The 20,318-nt window shown below is 42.1% G+C and overlaps 1 protein-coding gene across 1 annotated transcript in view; it reads left to right on the top strand.

Annotated features, from left to right (window-relative positions):
- Positions 1-20,318, top strand: part of LOC143986676 (usherin-like) — a 105,207-nt gene that overhangs the window by 75,081 nt on the left and 9,808 nt on the right. Inside the window, exons 8-9 of the mRNA XM_077485083.1 lie at positions 1,716-1,957; positions 7,102-7,191. Of these exons, the coding sequence (XP_077341209.1) occupies positions 1,716-1,957; positions 7,102-7,191 (332 nt within the window). The remainder of the gene's footprint in view (positions 1-1,715; positions 1,958-7,101; positions 7,192-20,318) is intronic.

Below are 20,318 nucleotides of genomic sequence, written 5' to 3'. Positions count from 1 at the left end.
GACGGTGTTCCACTGAAACTGTCTTGCGCACACACGATCACACCAAAGTCCGATCGTCAAGAAAGCGGTGACGTACAACACGTACAACGGGACTAGAAAAAGGAAGTTCAATAGCCAGTAGCCAATAGCTTCCGTCTCGTAGTTACTTCAGAGCATGCGTCATTTTTGGTCCATCGGAACAGCATACAGACGAGCGGTTTTCCCGATAGGAATTGGTTCCGTCTGAAAATTATAGAACATGTTCTTTTTCTAGGTCCGTCAGAATTTTCAACGTAAAAAGTCTGATGGGGCATACATACACGATCGGAATATATACGATGAAAAGCTCCAGACTTTTTCTGTCAGAAATTCTGCTTGTGTGTACGGGGCATAAGATGTACTAGCAGATATAAATATACTAACAGATTGATGTCAAACTCCAGCTAACACTTTATAAGTAGTTACAACAAACTGTTTTTTTTTTTTGAATAAAGGTTTTACATAAATAAATAAAAGCGGATTATTGTTAGCACCCCTGTCAGTGGTAAATGTTTTGTCTCGACCCTGTAACTGCTACATCTGCAGAATGGCTTGTTTTGTTGAATAGCAAAAGGCTTAATGGCAGAACCACCAGGTAAAAATAAAGGAAAGAAAGCTCAAAAAAGAAAACTAATGCTTCTATCACATCTAAGCTGCAATATAATAAATGTTTGCTTTTAGGCTTAAAGTGATACTAAACCCACAACGGTAAAATCAGTCTGTATATGCAGTAAAGCATGTTTGTGATACTCACTGTGAAACCTAAGGGTTAATCCTGTGCATTGCGTAAAATGACTGTTTGATCCTGTCCTCTCTGACCCTCCCCTTCTTTTACTGTCCTCAATCTCCTGATAGTACAGAGCCTTGGGGGCATTCTGCACATGCTTAGTTTGGCATATATTGCTAGAGAGTTTTTTTTTTCTTGGGAGGGTGCATGTGATCAGCACAGGACCAGACAGAGGGTCAGGGGTCATGCAGCCTCATAGGACAGTCAGAGTAGAATGAAAACTCCTCCTACAAGCTTTAACCAGACACTGATAGAAGTCACAAGACTGCTATATACTGCTGAGGAGAAAAGGTATTTAGCCGTTTATATTTACTAAAATATTTCTGCATACTGTGGGAGCCCAGATATAGTGAATGCAGGGTCCTGGGTTTAATAACAATTTAATATCACTTTAATTGTCCAAGCACAAAACAGAAGGTGAAACATGTTTATGAAACCACTCTGTTCTATTTTCACTCGTTAGAGCTAAGGAAGTACTTAGATCACAGCTACACAAAATAATGTGTAATAAGAACAGGTAATTAATTCTCATTATCTATTTGTAAAAATGACCATTTGTCTTTGTCATGGTTCCTTTTGTGGTCTATAGTTTCTAACCATACAATTGAAATAAAGCACGTTAGCTGTCTTTTATATATAAATATTGTATCTGCTTCAATATTGGATTGAAAAATGTCTATTTACAAAACAGGACAATACCCCCGTAGGAGTAAAAGTGGAATGTACATTTAAGAGAGTTTGATCATTCAATTCTGCTTTTAATTAGCTGTGAGTTAGCTTTATAATTGGATAGGTACAGTGGACTTTGCCAGGTAATTAAAGTCAATGGCAGTTAAGTCTATTGAGTAAATATATATTATTTAATGGGATAGTTATATGTTCCTGTCTCTCCCTCTCTCTCTCTCTCTAGCCCCCGCACACTCAATTCCAAGCACAAAGAACGGGACGGAGGTGAAAGGAAAGGCTGTCTATACTGAGCTGTGGTTTATAATCCTGATGGCCTTGCTGGGCTTATTGCTGTTGGCAATTTTTCTGTCCCTGGTGCTGCAGAGGAAGCTGACCAAACAGCCGTTCCCAAGGGAGCGCCCTCCGCTGGTTCCTCTACAACAGAGGATGTCACCGTCAAATTACTCTGAAAATGAAACCTACGCGGTATGTATGTCATTCCAAACCTGAAATGTATTTTAACCCCTAGGCACTGACCACACGCAAATATGAGGCCTCTCGGCGGCCAGGCCTTAGCGCTAAGGGGCTCCATATTTGCTTGCATTAGCGCCGATAAAGGTGTGCCAAGAGTGCACGCCCTGCGCAGTCACTGACGACTCATGAAAAGTTCTCTGATCATGTGACCGCCATGACAGCCAATCACGGCGGTCACAGGATCACAAGCCCCACCCCGCCTCCAGGAATACCAAACCCCTTGAAGGTCCAGCGGGAGCTAGCATCAAGAGCTTAAAAGACATTTAAAGCATTTGTTACCCCAACACTTCATATTCCTGATATGTCCCTGCTGTACCATGTACTTGTATGAGAAAATATCCTGTTCTCTTTGTACTGCTTCCTTTATGTGAAATCCCTGGGGTTCCTGCCAGGTTGTGAACAAGTCAGTTGCAGCTAAAACGCATCTACCTCTGTTGTATCTTTTAAGGAGATACAATAAATTTGGACTGATTTAAAGAGCATGTATGGAGTTGCGGATTGTCCTTTATCTATTCATCACATTGGCAGCTTAGCAACTGCGCATCCTGCACGCGAATGTTCAGGAGGAGTTTCATCAACTTAGGGTAGTAGCACCTTTCTTTGTTGCTTATGGATGGTTCCTGCCAGTCCCTCTGCTTTCATATTAGATACTGACCACACTAAGCAAGAGAACACGTCGTGGTCAGTTCTTTAGCTATGCTGGGAACGTAGCCTGCTCTCCTCCAATGATTAGACTTGTCCTGACACGCCCCGTCTGCTCAGACATTCACTGGGAAGCTCAGTGTGCTGTTGCTTCTCCTCCCCCCAGCTCTTATGTAGCTGAGAACAGAGGGAATGGGATCACTTATTAAAAAGGGAAAAAAAGGTATCTTTAATTTTTATATTCATTCACAAATGTTTTGCTTTTCATTCCCATCTTAAACTGAGTGGGTTGTTTTACAAGGCGATCGTTTACAATCACTTTAACCGCTTGCCGCCCACCCACCGTCAAATGACAGCTGGGCGGGGCGGCTCTCATTCTGGGTGAACTTCATATGATGACCTACCAGAACGACCGCTCTCATTCTAGGACACTAGGACATGCTAGGACACGGTGTGACCATGGCTTTTTAACCATGTGATCAGCTGTGTCCAATCACAGCTGGTCACATGTAAACACGGAGATGCCGGTAATCAGCGCCCATGAGTGCAGCATATTCATGCCTCCTCATCAGTGCCACCTCATCAATGCCCATCAGTGCAGCCTATCAGTGCCGCCTCATCAGCGACCATCAGTGAAGGAGAAAAATTGTTTATTTACAAAATTTACTGACAGAAACTAAGAAATACTTTTTTTTTCCAAAATTTTTGTTCTCTTTTTTTTTAGAAAAAAATAAAAAACCCAGGAGTGGTTAAATACCACCAAAAGAAAGCTCTATTTGTGTGAATAAGATGATAACAATTTCACGTGGTTACAGTGTAGCATGACCACGCAATTGTAATTCAAAGTGTGACAGCGCTGGAAGCTGAAAAATGGCCACCCAAATAGGTAGGAAGGGGGTAAAAGTGCCCTGTATTGAGGTGGTTAAAGTCTTATTCAGTTACAGGCTAGAGAAAGTGAACATGTATCAGTATACATAAATCAACAAAGAGGTGAAAGGAAATAAAATTGCTCTATTCCTCCATCAACTCAATCAGTGCTATTGTATTCTGCTGGCAAGGAGCCATCCTGGCAGGCAGAATATAATGTGTCACGTACCTGGTGTTGGAGCCCAGAATGCAGGGAGTGGCCTCTTGTAACTCCTGGTAGTGGAGACAGGGACTCAAGAGTTCAGAGAGGCACAAGTGCCTGATAGATGGCAGGTGTGGGGCTAGTCTGGACCTCTGAAGTAGCTGAAGAAAGGCAGGCAGGAACAGCAAGCTGAAACTGGTGACTGGAACACCGCAGACAGCTGGGAGGAGTTCTGTAGCACAGCTGGGGCAACCGGTAGCACAGAGGTGTTCTGTAGTGCAGAAAGAGCACAGGATCTGCAGGCTGAGAAGAGGTGTACAGGAACCTGACAGGAACACTGGAACAGCGGTGGTATGGAGGTGCCTGAGCTTGGCAGGAACTCTGGAACAGCTTACAGCGAGGAGGTGTCCTGTAGTACAGCAGGAGGGCTGGATCGGCTGGCTGCAGGTCAGGCAGGAACACAGGCAGAGTCAGACAGGCCGGATCAACACTAGTGGTCAGAGCAGGTACCAAACGGATGCAGGAGGGTAGTCGAGGTACAGGCCGGGTTGGTAACAGGTGGGCAGCGATCAAACCAAAGGAAGAGACAGAAGGGTAGTCGGACAGGCCGGGGTCAGTGGCAGGCAGCAAACAGACGTCGTCAGGAACAGGCCGGGTAGACAGGAATCAGGTAAACTGGTAACAAGTAGCAGGGTCACAGGGAATGCTGTAGACTGGATAGCAAGAAGGCACAGTGACAGATTCCCTTAAATAGACCTCTGGGCAACAAGAACAGTAACACTGCGCATCTGCGCGCACCCTCACGCATCCGCCCGTTCACACTATCGCACACCCGTGTGTCCCTGTTCGCGCTAGCGCGCATCCGTGTGCGCCAGTTGGCTCTTTGGATAGGGATTCTGCGGGCAGGTCTTCCACATACTGCTGGATTACCCAGAGGTCTCTTTTAACACAATGATTACTTATAACCGCTGGCAATCATCAAATGTAGCAAAATAAAACAGGATGGTTGTGACCAAGTCGATTGACTTTAGTACAATTAGCCTGCACTCTGTAGTAAAGCATTAGTCTTGTTACAGGATTAGACTTATAACTCTGCAATCAACAAAATTCATGTTCCCCACTTATTGGACAGCCCTGGCTCTGTAGGGTGGGTGTTGGACCTCTGCATTGAGATAACTACTTTCCCAGAGAGAACAATGGCAGTATAATGGCAGAGGACAGACTTTCCTACTCAGGCTGTGGCTGCTTTAGAAAGTATGCAAACTATAAGACATTGAACATCTTTTGATTTGATGCACATGGAATACATTTAAATTATTTTAACTGAGGTTTCAGTTGGGATTTTATGTCCGTGTAAAAGTGTAATAAAACCATCATGGTCTTTTCACTTTACAAAATAGAGCATTTTTAAAGATGTTGAAGGAATCCAGTGATGAATCATTTCTTATGCTCTTGCTGCCACCTAATGCATGTGTGCGTGGGCTTCACCACCCAGATATGCATCCATGGACGGTTGAGGTTTCTGCGCTGCATCATAGACCACTCCTGATCTCTAATAATGATTGGGAGCTGGCAGAACAGGCTCCCGATCATGTGTCTTCTCTGTTAGCCAATCACAGTGGTCACGTGATTGGGCAGTCTGTCCTGCCCACCAGGAGTAAAGTCTCAATTAACGGGGCTAGTTGGGAAGGGGGTTAAAACCCAACTCTGTTTTTAAAGAGTTTGAGGAGGGTTGGATCCGTTGAACAGTTTGTATTGTTATTTTTGTACTGATAGGAAGTGAGGGGAAATCTCCCCATCAGGATTTTAGCTAAAGTTAGGTTTTAATTAAAACCTTCATGGAGATGCAGTACTGATAAGAATCCATAGAGGTTAATTTACTAAAACTGGAGAGTGCAAAATCTGGTGCAGCTGTGTATTGTAGCCAGCTTCTAACTTCAGTTTGTTCAATTAAGCTTTGCCAAAAATAAAAAGCTGGAACTGCACCAGATTTTTCTCCAATTTTAGTAAATCTCTACCATAAGGTGCTTCAATTCCTACTTCTCTAAGGCCCCTTTCACACTGGGACATATCGTCAGCAGTATGGCGGCGATATTTGTAGCGGCACTTTACTGTCGGATTTGCGGTGATATTTCCCCCCGCTAGCAGCCGAGAAAGGGTTAAAACCACCGCAAAGTGCCTCTGCAGAGGCACTTTGCTGCCGGTATAGCCGCGGTGCCCCATTGATTTCAATGGGCAGGAGCAGTGGAGGAGCGGTATACACACCACACTTTCACCGCTCCAAAGATGCTGCTAGAAGGGCTTTTTTTACCATCCTGCCAGCACACCGCTCCAGAGTGAAAGCACTCGGGGCTTTCACACTGGAGACACAGCAGCGGCTGTTTCAGGTCGGTTTGCGCAATAGCACCTCCAAACAACCCAGTGTAAAAGGAGTCTAACCTGAACTATACAAGCAGAGCGTACCAGTGGGGAAGGAACAGAGGTTACAGAGGGTACTACTGGGTCAGGGCCCTTGTTTTCAAGGGCCTCATATTCCACCCAAATTACTTTGGTGGCACAGTCTTAAGGATACTACATGGTTAGCACAGGGCCTTAGATCATGCAGACAGGCCATATCTGCATAAAACCGTGCCTATGGCAGTGGGGGTTGCTCATAAGGGGAGAAGGGGCGCCCTCCATGCAGGGAGCCAGACGCATGGATTTAAATGGGTTTTTTCTTTCTTAAGCAAATGATAAGAGCCTCGAGCACCAGCCGCCACTGGCCTATAACAAAAACTCAAATCGTGTCTCTGGGGCCCCTGGAGCACTTTTACATTTATGCAAGAATACACAGCATGCCTAAGCAATATGACCAACTTCACCCCTAGTTTGCCTTCCTCCAGCGACGACAGGTCCTCACTTCTTTTCTTTGTTTTATTACCATTGCTTCCTCCTTTCAGATCCATCTCCTTGCCCACTGTCATCTTTTTTTTTTGCATAGGGTGCTGAACGCTGCAGCTACATTATTTTGGCACCCAACTCCTACTCTTGACATCTTACAGGAGCCAAGAGTGACATGTGCCACAGCCAGTTTACAGTTAAAAAAAAAAATGTGAACAGGAAGGGAAAGCATTTTTTGCTTTTAATTTTTCTTTGGCAGAGAAGACATGCAAAGTCTCTTTGACCAAACAAAAACTGTACCTTATAGTACCAATGTCAATTGGCCTAGTTTTATATGTTGATTTCTGACTTCAAACTCATTCCAATAAAAACATACAATTCTAAGTCTCAGGGGAAAGGGAAAACATCTAAGTGCATGTTTCATCTGCTTAGAAGTCTCTACTCTTCTTTTCCTCAGTCTGACTCTTGCTCTCTTTTTTCCTTCCTTCTGTACATTGCCATCTAGAAACTGTCTGATAGTCAGCAACTTGCAATGCCCCCTTCAGCAGTTCAAGCCTCCAACCCAGGCAGTTGTGCTGAAAATCTACTAGAAAAGGTAAGAAACAGCAGACCATTAAATAAGAACTAGAGAAAATGGAACAACCTTTAAGGATTAACCGGTGTTAGCACAGATACCATACCAGTCTTGAAAAAACTTGTCAGTGATGCCGACATTCAAAAAAATCCTCCTTGACTTTCTTTATCCTCCCTGACTTCTCTTTGCTCCCTAACTTCCTATATCCTTTTTGATGTCCTACAACCCCAATTCTAAAAAAGGTGAGACGCTGTGTAAAATCGACATAAAAACATAATGCAATTCTTTGCAAATCTCATAAACCCATTTTTTTTCACAATAGAAAACATATCAAAAGTTTAAACGGAGAAAAATTTACCATTTTAAGAAAAAAATAAGGTATTTTTGAAATTGCTGGCAGCAACATGTCTCTGAAAATTTGGGACAGGACAACAATGCTGGCAAAATACAACTTGGATTCCAAAAAGTTGGGACAGGGTCATGTTTACCACGGTTGTAGCAACCCCTCTTCTTTTAACAATACTTTGTTAACGTCTGGAAACAGATGAGTTGCTGGAGTTTTGGGAGAGAAATGTTGTCCCATTGTTGCCCTAAAACCTGGATACATCTTTCAGCATTGATGGTGCCTTTTCCTGATGTCCAAGCTGTCCATTCCATATGCACTAATGCACCTCCATACAAGAATACAGAGAAGCAGGCTTTTGAACTGAGTGCTGATAACAAGTCAGAAGGTCCCTCTCCTCTTTTGTCTAGAGGACGGGACACCCATGGTTGTCAAATTTGGTTTTGTCTGACCACTGCACAGTTTCCACTTTACAACAAACCATTTTAAATGAGCTTTGGCCCAGAGAAGACGTTGGCATTTCTGCATCAAAGAAAAAATAACTCTCTTGGGCTGCCACTAGTAATAGAGAAATTAGAACTGCAGCTAACATCTTAATGTGTCCTCACATTCACCAAGAATATTCACAAAGAAAAGAATATTCACATTCACAAAGAAAAATAGTGTAGCGCTGCATCATCATGTTCAGATATGGCTTCTTTGCATGATAGAGGTTTACCTTGCATTTTTGGATGGCATGGCAAACTGTGTTCACAGACAGTGATTTTTGCAAGTAATCCTGAGCCCGTACAGTGATGTCCATTACAGAATCATGTCTGTTTTTAATGCAGTTCTGCCTGAGGCCCCATACACATTATTAGATTTTCTACAGATTTTTGTCTTCAGATTTACCAAAATCATGTAGTGCCTGATTGCATACAAATTGAAACTCTTATTCCATTTTCCGGGAAATTTTCAATGGGAGCTCGTTGTTGGAAATTCTGACCGTGGGTAGGCTCCATCTGACATTTTCCATCTGGATCTCAAATTTTCTGACAACAAAATCTGTTCTGGTAAATTCCGATCATGTGTACACAATTCCGACGCACAAAGTTCTACGCATGCACTGAATCAATTACAAGACGGAAGCGCTCGGTCTGGTAAAACTAGCATTCGTAATGAAGATATTACATACGTCACGCTGCAAATTTTTAAATCTTTTAATGCAGCACATTCTCTGCTTTTTAATGCTAGAATAATAATGTTATTTTGCTGCTCATATTCACACAGAGTTCACACAAGCTGATTTCTTTATTATTTCTCGTGATCTCCTGAATATTTTTTTTTTTTGTTTTCGTCAGATCTCCATAAATCATGTTTTGAATTTTTGGTTATAGTGTTTTTTTATTCAGATCTCCTATTTTTTTTTTGTTCTCCATAATTTTTTCTTTCGTTTTGTGTCAAGTTACCACAACACCATTATTATCTTTTATTTTTTTAACCTCAAGGAGGTTGGTTGGTGTTGGTGCCCCTTGTTAACTTGACATTGTATTTTTGAAATGTACCAGCCTACTCACAAACTGTCCTTTTTGAACTAAAACACATAAGTATTTGTGAAAAAGAAATAGCCATTTATTCTGGGTCATAACAAAATAAAGAGGAAGGCAACGTTGGAGAAACTGGTGAAATTTGCGAAGCTTTTGTACCACAGGGCACACATCAATTATTTTACAGTCAAAATTGTTGGCCTGGGGAGTCCTTATAATAGTGAGCACAATCCAGGCCAGGACTACAAGAGATCAGGAACAGCAGCAGATGACACATCTATCCCCAGGCTGTGGTCTTACAACAGCCTGTGTCTTTTGTCAGACCAGACTGAACCCAGGCCATCACTCTCTTGTCTTCCTTACACGCTTCCTTCCAGGCTGTGGCTCTGGTGTTGGAGTTGTGGCAGGAGGTAGAGGAGGACCATGGTTGAACTCACAAAGGTGGCTTTGGCTTGTGAGTTTGCCCCTCAACCCCTTATTTAGGGCTTGTAACATAACTTCACCACATAAGAGGCATTGGCCCTCCTCCATTTCCGCCATAGTTGTCTTGATTATTGGGGGGGTTCTGAGGGCCGCAGTAGCCTTCCGAAATAGCCCAAGTGCTGCCTCCTCTAGGTTACTCCTCTTCCTGGGACTTTTTTGTGGAAGGCAGAGGGGAGGGACCTGGGATTCGGGCAGTCTGCTGGGCCCGGCCACCTCCTGGCTGCCACTTTCCACAGCCTCCTCCTGGCTGAGACTTTCCTGTGTATGAAAAAGGGACATAGTTTTAGTTTTTGGTTCATCAATCACACACAATATTTAGCTCATGACTTGCAAATTGAATGTTAATAAATAGAAAAGAATATCATTCTGACCCCAGCATTTTTCATTCTTGCCCCAATCATTTGTGGCTACTACTGCCTATTGATTTGTAAAACACTTTGTATAATCAGAAATTAATGATCAATAATAACATCTAGTTAACATCATTAATTATTTGACTGGAAATATGTTGAACAATGCTAGACCTGACTCCATCTGGGTCCCTCCACTTCTTCCTGGCTGGAAGGCCCAGGTTGGACATCGGAAGCTTCAGCTGAGGTGGAAGGAAGCCTATTATTATAAAAAGGGGTGGTTTACTTGCCACAGACAGGGCAGCTCCCTGTACATATCAATGAATATGGGGATTAAGTCCTCATCATTGAATAGATAATTTTTTTCTGCAAAACACAATACAAGACAAACCCTAATGTCAGGCTAAACTCTCCTAATTTTGTCCCAATATAGGTCTCAATCTAGAAGCAGTATAGGCCACTGATGCACCAAGTTAAAATTGTACCTTCATTCTAACGGTCGGCACTTCCACTACTCCTTCCTCCGCTCACAGATCATACGTACGACACATGCGTGTTAGGCTTTATATACACTGCGCATGCGTGAAACTCTGCCTGCCCTTGACCTTATTTCTAGTATATTCCTCGCACCTTGTCTTCCTGCGCAGTGGGAGAGCACATGGCAGAGACACAACAGGCGCATAAAGACAGCAGCAGCAACGACGAAAGCCCGGAGCAATGAACGTCCAGAACCCAGAGGAGATTTAAGGCCTCTAATATGGCCTTTATAGAGGTGGTGGAGACGGTGAACATCTTCAAGAAGGCCGACTATGACGGCCAAGATCATGACTAAAGTTGTGAAAAGTCTGCCGAAGAATTTTGGGATACGGCGATCCAAGGATCAACTGAGGAAACGATGGTCAGACTTCAAATTGAGGGAGCAGGATCAGTACAGAAGAATCAAGAGAGTGCTGCAAAAAAGTTAGTATTTTGTCATGTGTTTCTATTCTTATTACATTCGTGCTGCTCCACGTGCATTTCTTTACTGTCGTACAGTACGAAAATGGCAAGTTTCACGTTCGTGGGCACAGTAATTATTTGTAGTAAACATCGTTCGTTCACCCACTAATGTGATGTTTTTGGCAGATACAGGTTAACTACATTTGTTCAGGCCTATTTCTATTAAAAGATGTTTGTTGTCTAGATGGGTTTGTAACTAGAATGAAATGCAAACTTGATTCAGTGTAAGGAGAGGACACTCAGCAGCTGTTTACACATCTGGAGCACTAGAGTGGGATCCCAGAACACCCTTTTTAAGGTGTCCCACACAGGTGCTCCAGTGGATACTATGGGTGTCTCCATGTGTGAATCTTGCACAAAACAGGTAAGTATTCTAGCTTTAGAAAGGGAAAAAACAAATCTCTTCAGCTTGGAACTCTGCCAAAACAATTGTATGTCACTTCCAAGCAATGGGGGGGAAAAGACTGGGGACATCAGAGGACACCAGGGACCCCCAACCTAATAAAGAAGGGGAAGTCACCACACTACAACCTCAGGATGTGGAGGAAGGAGAGGTTTATGAAATGGGCGAAATAGTGAGCACAACAAGTGAGTGTCTGAGACCACAGCTTCAGGTAATAGATGTATGGCTGCATATTTATAATACATGTTTTTTTTTTTTTTTTGGTGATGTGGATGTTGAAGAAGAAACACATTTCACTCGTGCAAGTGCACAAGTCCTCATTGGGGAGATCATGGTGTGCAATTGGGATTTACAGAAGATCAAGGAAGACATCAATGATGTTGAACAAATACTCAAAAAAATCATTGATGTTTTAGGCAGAATCGAAAACACACCAAAATGTATCGAATTGTTTCTATTTTTCTAACTTTTCTCCAAAATTTTGAAAGCCAGATTTTGAAGATGCACACAGTGTGTCAACATGTGCTATCTGCCATCACGGGATATCAACGGGTACGCGTTTTGTGGGTGCAATCCCTTCCTCGCAACTAAAGTAGCTGAGAGGAAGGGGTTGCACTCCCGAAACACATCCATTGATCCCCAATGATGGGAGCTAGCACATGTTGACATTAGGCATGGGATCAGGAGGGAAATCCCCATTTCGACTGTCAATTTGTGTGCATCTTTAAAATTTGGCTTTTACAGGGGTGACATCACTCCATCTAATGAAGGCAATATCAACACAGATTGGACATACTAATGTCTGATATTGTCTTCACTTTGTGAAAGTTGAACTTTGTTAGTTCCTGAGTTGTGTATTGTTTTATGGTTTTAAACATGCCTGTTTTAACACAAGAAAAGGCAATTTGTACTGTCCAAAACAAAAATGTTATTACTAAAATATGTTGGTTGGTTCAAAAACCCTTTTCTAACACACATGTGAATGTGCACAGAGTAAAAAGTTTTCTACTCAACAATGTGTGGCTTCTTTCAAGACTCAAAGTTGGTGTTTACATTGAAATGGGGGTTATTTACTAAAGGCAAATCGACTTTGCACTACAAATGCACTTTCAGTGCAGTTTCATGTGCACTTGGGGTGTAAATTGTTTTTTCCTTTAGTAAGTAACTCCCACAGTACTTTAGAATTTGCCACAATCATGCCATTTTCGTGACTCACCAAAATTCATTCATGGTGCTGAAAATGATGAATATTTTGATCAGTAATATTATTACATTACATTAACAACAAAAACAATGTGTGTGCGTAGTAGACCCACAACATAATAATAGTTTGCTGAAGAAGAGATTGTCACCTCATGTATCAAATAAATTACATTTGCACTATTGAAGAAAATGGCCAAAAATAAAAGCCCATTGTAGAACCTAGAAAACAGCTAAAAGAAACACAAGCAGTAAATATAAGTAAATCTTCTTTACGTTTAAGTAAAAACTTTTTTTGGAAAATGTTTCTTAAGCATTTTCTAGCATATCAATGGCCCCCCTACCCGCAAAGTACTCAACATACTTCTGTCTTACTTCGCGGGCGCTTTGGGGTGGCAAGCCAGGACGGCCAGCTTCAAGCGCCATCAGGGTTTCTTCTTGATGTTTAGCCTCAGGCCAAACTGAGGCCACATAGTTCATTGAATTTCTCCTTAAATAGTTGTGGAGAATGCAGTATGCAAGGATTATATGGTTAAGTTTATATTCCGCCATGTTGATTGCCGTAAGGAATAGGCGGAACCGGCTGGCCGTTATCCCAAAAGTGTTCACCACTCTTCTGGCTTGGCTGAATGAACTAACAGAAAGCACTGAAAAACAGAAGGCTGGAGCTGAAAATCAGAAACGAGCGGACAAGAACACACTGAAAATCAAATATGTAATATAAATACAAACACAAACTGAAGACTGGTAACGTTCGGAAAAGCACGAGGCTGAAAAGCGTGAATAGTCTCTCACCAAACTTCTACTAACACGAGATTAGCAGAAGGAGCCCAAAGGGTGGCTCACTGGCTATTGAACTTCCCTTTTCTAGTGCCGTTGTATGTGTTGTACGTCACCGTGTTCTTGACACTTGGAATTTCCGATAACATTGTGTGACCATGTGTATGCAAGACAAGTTTGAGCCAACATCTGTCGGAAAAAATCCCATGGATTTTGTTGTTGGAATGTGCGATTGTGTGTATGAGGCATTAAGGTTTGACCTCATATTATATGGTTTTGGTAAATCTGAAGACAAAAATCTGCAGAAAATCTAATAATGTGTATGGGGTCTGAGGACCCCAAGATCACGGAGATACAATATTGCATTTCGGTCTTGTCCCTTGCTCACAGATTTTTCTCCAGATTCCCAGAATCTTTTGATGGTATTATGTAATGTAGAGGATGATATATTTAAAGTATTTGTCAATTCTATTTCGAGGAACATTATTCTGAGTATTGTTTGACAATATTTAGATGCAGTTTTTCACAAATTGGTGAACCTCTGCACATATTTACTCCTGAGACTCTGACTCTCTAAGATGCTCTTTTTTATACCCAATCCTGTTACTGACCTGTTGCCAATTGAACTAAATAGTTGCAAAATGTTCTTCCAGCTCTTCCTTGTTAGGATCATTTACTTTGTCAGCATTTTGTTACCCTGTCCCAACTTTGAGATGTGTTGCTGCTATTAATTTCAAAATTAGTTATTTTTTTCTTAAAACAGTACATTTTCTCAGTTTCTCTGGGGTATTGTTAAGGTATTGTTATTGTAATTAAGATTCTTGGAGGTCCGATTAGTTGAAATTTTCTTCCAGCAGAATGTCTGTGCAAGGTCTCAAAATTCTTCCCATCACAGTCCCCCTCATTTTATATCACAATCACGTTCTTATATCAGTGTCCTCAGACCCCCCACTTCACATCACTTTCCCCTTCACATTATTGTCCACTGCCCCTTTCACATCAACCCCCTCCCCCACAGCATTGTCCCCCCTTTACATCACCCCCAAAGCACTGCCCCTTACATCACTCAAGCCCCCCAAAGCACTTGCCCCCCCCTTACATCACATTTCCCCTCCTGCTGCACTGCTTCCTTCATATCCTCCCTCACAGCACTGCCCCCCCTTTACTTGTCCCCCTTCACATCACCCTCCCCCTACAACAGTGCTCCCCTCTCACCACAATAACGTTTACTTTATCCCCTTCAAATCATTCCCCACACACACACAGCACCCCCCTCTCCCCCTTCACAGGCATGTCCTTTTGCCCATGCTCTCTGACCTTACAAAGAGTAAGAGCAGGAGGCACAACTGTACTGGATGGAGAGAGAGAGCTGCCGTGGTTAGATTTTCATATTAAGCTGGTAGTTGGTTCCTAGGACAGCCCGGCATCCTAGCAAATAGTTACCTGCTAGGTAATCCAGAAAGGTAACTCATGCACCTCCCACTCCTGCCCTCCATCCAGTGTGGCTGTGCCCCCTGCTCTCAGTTTATTGCTATGCCATCTCCCGCTCTCTGGGCTTCCTTGAGAATGACAGCACCGGAGACCAGGGGAAGTAAGACTCTCAAATGGTGTGACCGCAGGTCCGAATGGTACATTGGCTTGGTCTGGATCTGGACCACGGTCTGCCATTTAGTGATGCCTGGTTTATATATTTGATATATTTTCTATTGTAGGGAAAATATAGGTTTATGAGATCTGCAAATCGTATTCTACTTTATGTAGATTTTACACAGCGTCCCAACTTTTTGGAAAATGGGGTTAGGTATCCTCCTTGACTTTCTATAATTTATCTAACTTTCTACATCTTTCCTGAGTTCTCTATGCTCCCTAAGGTCCTTTATGATGTCTTTTATCCCCCTTGGCTACCTAAATCCTTCCTGACTTTCTATAACCTTCCCGTCTTCTCTATGATCCCTAACTTCCTATATGCTCCCTGACATCCCATATCTTTTTCAAATTTTCTATATCCTTCCCTGCTTCCTTTATGCTCCATGGCCTCCTATATCTATCCCAACTTTCTACATCCTACCTGACTTCCTATTTACTCCCTCACTTTCTATAGCCTTTTCGACTTCACTGAAGCCTTATAACTTATTTGACTTCCCATATCCGACCTTTATCATTATATGGTCACTGACTTCTTATATCCTCCCTGACTTCCTATACAGTTGTGCTTAAAAATGTGCATCCCCTAGGGGAATTGGGAATATACAAAACATGGAATCAAGTGAACAAATGAAGCGACCCCCTATTCAAAAGTCTGCATCCCCTTAGTTCTTAATACTGTGTATTGCCCCCTTTAGCTTCAATGACAGCGTTCAGTCTTTTCTGATAGTTGTCTATGACGCCCTGAATACTTGCAAGTGGTATAGGTATATGGACAGGTAGCTGCCTATTCATCTTGGCAAAGTGCCTCCAGGTCAAATTCTTTGGTCATCTTGCATGAACTGCATGTTTGAGATCTCCCCAGAGTGGCTCGATGATATAAAGGTCAGAAGATAGTCATGGCCACTCCAGAAACTTCATCTTTGTGTGCTGTTACCACTGGAGGGTCAACTTGGCCTAATGCTGGAGTCCAAGCGCATACCATGTGCTACTTTCATAGAATGCAAATTGTCTGCCAGTATTTTCTGATAACATGCTCCATTCATCTTGCCATCAGTTTTAATAAGATTCCCTATGCCTTCAGAGTTCACACACCCCAAAAACATCAGTGAACCACCAAAATGGTTCACAGTAGGGATGGTATTCTTGGTTGTGACCACAGAGCTCTGTTTTGGTCTCATCACTCCAGATTACAGTGTGGCAGAAACTGGGGTGTGTCAAGGGGTTGTCAGGTATGTGTGTTTATTTATTTTAGGTACTTAGATAGCACTGTCAATTTACACCGCTGTTTACATATACATTGTACATTCACACCAGTCCCTGCCCTCAAGGAGCTTACAATCTAAGGTACCCAACTCACATTCATACATACACATACTAGGGTCAAATTAGACAGGAACCAATTAACCTACCAGCATGTCTTTGGAGTGTTGGCAGAAACCAGAGTACCCAGAGGAAACCCACACAGGAAAAGGGACAAACATGCAAACTGCAAGCAGGTAGTAACTTGGTTGGGATTCAAACCAGCGTAGTTTGGGATTTGACCCAGCGACCCCTTTGCTGCTAGGTGAAAGTGCCAACCACTGTGCTGCTGTAACCAGACTTTTTTTTATGGCATTTGCGCAGTAAAGGCTTCTTTCTGGCAACTTGATCGTGCAGCTAATTGAATTCAAGTATTGTCATATTGTGTTCCTTGAAAAAAAAACAACGTAATTTTCCAGAGCAGATTGTCTTTCTCCTGAGCTCTTATGGAAGAATGGTTAAAAATTCCCATAGACACACTCCTAAACCTTGTGGACAGCCTTCCCAGAAGAGTTGGAGCAGTTACAGCTGCAAAGGGTGGGCCAACTCAATATTGAACCCTACGGACTAAGACTGGGATACCATTAAAATTCATGTTCGTGTAAAGACAGGTTTCCCAATACTTTTGCCAACATAGTGTATTACGATTTCTGCCAGGGTATGTAATCTTTTGAATACAAATGTATCCTCCGTGATTTTCAAAATCCTCTCCAATTTTCTATATATTGTCTAAATTCTTATATTCTCCCTGACTTCTATTTTATCATTAACATAAATCCTGGAGAAACTGAAAAAATGGTTTTATATAGGTTTTGTGATAGTTTAAATATCTTTGTTTTCAAGGAAATATTTGGCAGAAAATTAAATAACTTCTGTCCTTGTTGGGACACCAGTTCCAAAAGCAACCCTAATATGACACTGTAAGCAATTGCGTTACACTAGAACAGATATTTTTGTATGTGTTGGGCAAGGAAGCATATTTCTTTACTTACTGTATATTAAAGCTGAACTATAATAGACACAAATTATTGCATCTCTGTAGTCATTAATACATCATACATATTTTAGAATGCAAGCAGCACAAGTACCTGAATTTATCCTGGTATCAGCCTCTTGCAGTCCATGTTAAGCGGGGCTGGCGTGTCTGAAGAATCAGCCTATCAGTTTATGTGCTGACATAAGGCATAGGAGGAAAGAGCAGTGTGACAGATGCGGATTCTCCTTTCACTGTCCAGTCACAGGCTCATTCAGATAAGGACAGTCCAGGCTGAGAAGAAGTGGGTGCAATGATTCTGGCCATGACCAAGAACACCTAGTGGCAGAAAAAACTGCAGGGGAGAATTCTGGATAAAAAGTTCAACAAAATCAGTTTTTTATCTTTTAATGGGCAATTAAGGTCTTACTTGTAATGTTTGACTGGGACTCTGCTTTAAACTCCAAATGGGTCTTCAAGTAAAATCCAATCCAATAGGGCATTACATGCTATTTATCCATAAAAAAGTGACTTTGCTACCTAATAAAAAGCTGCTACTAGGCATTAAATGTGGACTCCTGAAAGTACTTGCACATATTTGCAGTTACCTCTCACCCCCTACCCCCCTTTATATCCAAAAGTAGTTCTTTTAGGCAATAGAGATATTTTAACCACTTAAGCACCGGAAGAATTTGCCCCCTTAATGACCAGAAACGTTGAACCTAAACAAAATTTATGTCTCCCCCCACAAATAGAGCTTTATTTTGGTGGTATTTGCTCACCTCTGCGGATTTTATTTTTTGCACTATAAACAATTTTGAAAAAACCAAAACAATATTTTTTACTTTTTGCTATAACTAATATCCCCTCAAAAAAAATGTATTAAAAAAAAGTTTAGACAAATATGTATTTTTGGTATAAAAAAAAAATCGCAATAAGCGCATATTGATTGGTTTGCACAAAAGTTATAGCGTTTACAAAATAGTTAATTACTGTATAAATGTCACTGGCAGGGAAGGTGTTCAACACTAGGGGGCAATCAAGGGGTTAAGTGTTCCCTAGGGAGGTGTTCCTATCTGGGGGGGTGGGACTAATTGGAGGAGGAGAGAGATCACTGTTCCTAATCACTAGGAACAACAGATCTCTCTCTACGCCCCTGTCAGAATGGGGATCTGTTTGTTTACATACACAGAGGCCCGGTCTGGCTCTCTGTGGAGCGATCATGGGTGGCCAGACCTCACAACTGCCATCCATGGGCATTGGCTCTGGCATTGCACGTGGCCGACGCACACCTACGGCAATTCGCGCAGCCGTGCCAACCTGCCACAGTATAATGACAGTGGCTGGTCGGCAAACAGTTAAATGTAGTTTACATGCTACCATTCAGCAAGTACTTAAACTTGCCCTGCTATCAGTCTCTTATTATCTCTGGCACAGCATCACATAGAGTGGAAGGGAAACACTAATAGCAAACTAGGCTTTACTGTATTGCATAGGGCAGTCCATCTAACACTAAGGGATCTATGTATAAACAATTTGCTCAACGAATGGGACACACATCCACTCATCGACAATGAAACTTGAAGTGTTCTAAAACTATTTTGTATGATTGAAGCACAATCTAGTGGCCAAAATAACTGACGGCCCTGTGTACTAACCATGCCAGGTTAGTCCAGCGATCTCCCCCCACTGAGCTATTGTATTCTGACGGGGGACTCCCCCCCAGCCAGAACACTCTGATCAGTGCTCTCTGCAATTGGCTCAGAGCGCTGAGCGGTAGTCGGTCAGCTGCTGGTTTTCCAGCATGCACATCTGACAGACGGTGGCCAGCCCGACTTACCCATGGGCAGAACGTCAGCTGGTATTTTTTGTACCAGCAAATGTCTTCCAACATTCTTCCCATGTGTACGGGGCTAAGACTTCAATGATGAAGATCCCTTAGCTTGACAGTGTCAAAAAATAACACTTATGAAGCAGTAAGAACATCTAATATGGGATTTAGCTCTGGCTCTACTGAAATGATGAGAGGTTCAGAAGCCAACTTATGCACATGGGTCAGCTTCTACTTTCCTTGTGGACATGCAAAGGTAATATAAAAAGGTGGTAACAGGACCCAGAATAAGTACTCCTGGCCACATTTTACTTCATGAAGTGAACAAGTAATTCAGTATTTTGCAGTATACAGCATAAAGCAATAGAGTTTTTCTATACACTAAAAGACTGTTTCAATTTCTAGAATATTTTTTTTTTTTAGATCATGGCTGACAGTTGGTGACTTTGTTCTCTTCATCTCCTCAGGAGAGAAGTCCTGAGGACTTGTTGCATCTGTCTCTCACAATTCTTCTTCCTTAATTTTGAGGATTCAGGTTATAGTAGCTAATCAGCTGTGTTACTTGAGACATGTCTAAGCCCTTGTACACACGGTTGGACATTCCAACGTAAAATGTCCGATTGGACCGTGTTGTCGGATAATCCGACAGTGTGTGGGCTTCATCTGACTTTTTCCGTCGGAATGTCCAACCAACAAAGTTTAAGAGCTGGATATAAAAATTTTCCGACAACATGATCTGATCGGACTTCGTCCGATCGTTTGTAGAGAATTCCGGTCGGACAAAGTGCCACGCTCAAATTCCTAGACCAAAGATATTGGCTACTAGCCTGAACGTAGTCCCGTCGTAACTAAATAACGCCATCACATTCCGAACGATCGTATTTTCCGACAACTTTGTCCGACCTTGTGTATGCAACACCAGTTTCAGACAAAATCCGTCAGAAAAAAATCAGACGGATTTTGTTGTCGGAATGTCCGACCGTGTGTACAAGGGCTAAGAGATCAGCACCAATCACAGGACACTTAGGCCCCTTTTACACATGCAGACTTGTCCCTTTCATCAGTTCAGTCACCTTTTTTCAAAGAAAAAAAAAAGTGAAGTTAATCAGTTTTTCATCCGTTTTTACATCCCAATTGCTAGAGTCCTTAAAGGAAAAGTTCACCTTTAGAAAAATAATAAATGCACTTTCTTTTGCACGTAAAAAAAAAACATGCATTAATAATTTTTTGGTAATGGACCAGTAAAGCATTGGCAGGCAGTTACACTGTGACAGGAAGACTTAAAGAGGAGTTCCATCCAAAAGTTTTATGACA

The sequence above is a fragment of the Lithobates pipiens genome, unplaced genomic scaffold (genome assembly GCF_037356315.1).
Source record: "Lithobates pipiens isolate NorthernLeopardFrog02 unplaced genomic scaffold, aLitPip1_a1.2 Scaffold_18, whole genome shotgun sequence".
NCBI lineage: Eukaryota > Metazoa > Chordata > Amphibia > Anura > Ranidae > Lithobates > Lithobates pipiens.
The sequence above is the reverse complement of the archived record's forward strand: the minus strand, read 5'-3'. Positions and strand labels throughout refer to the sequence as shown.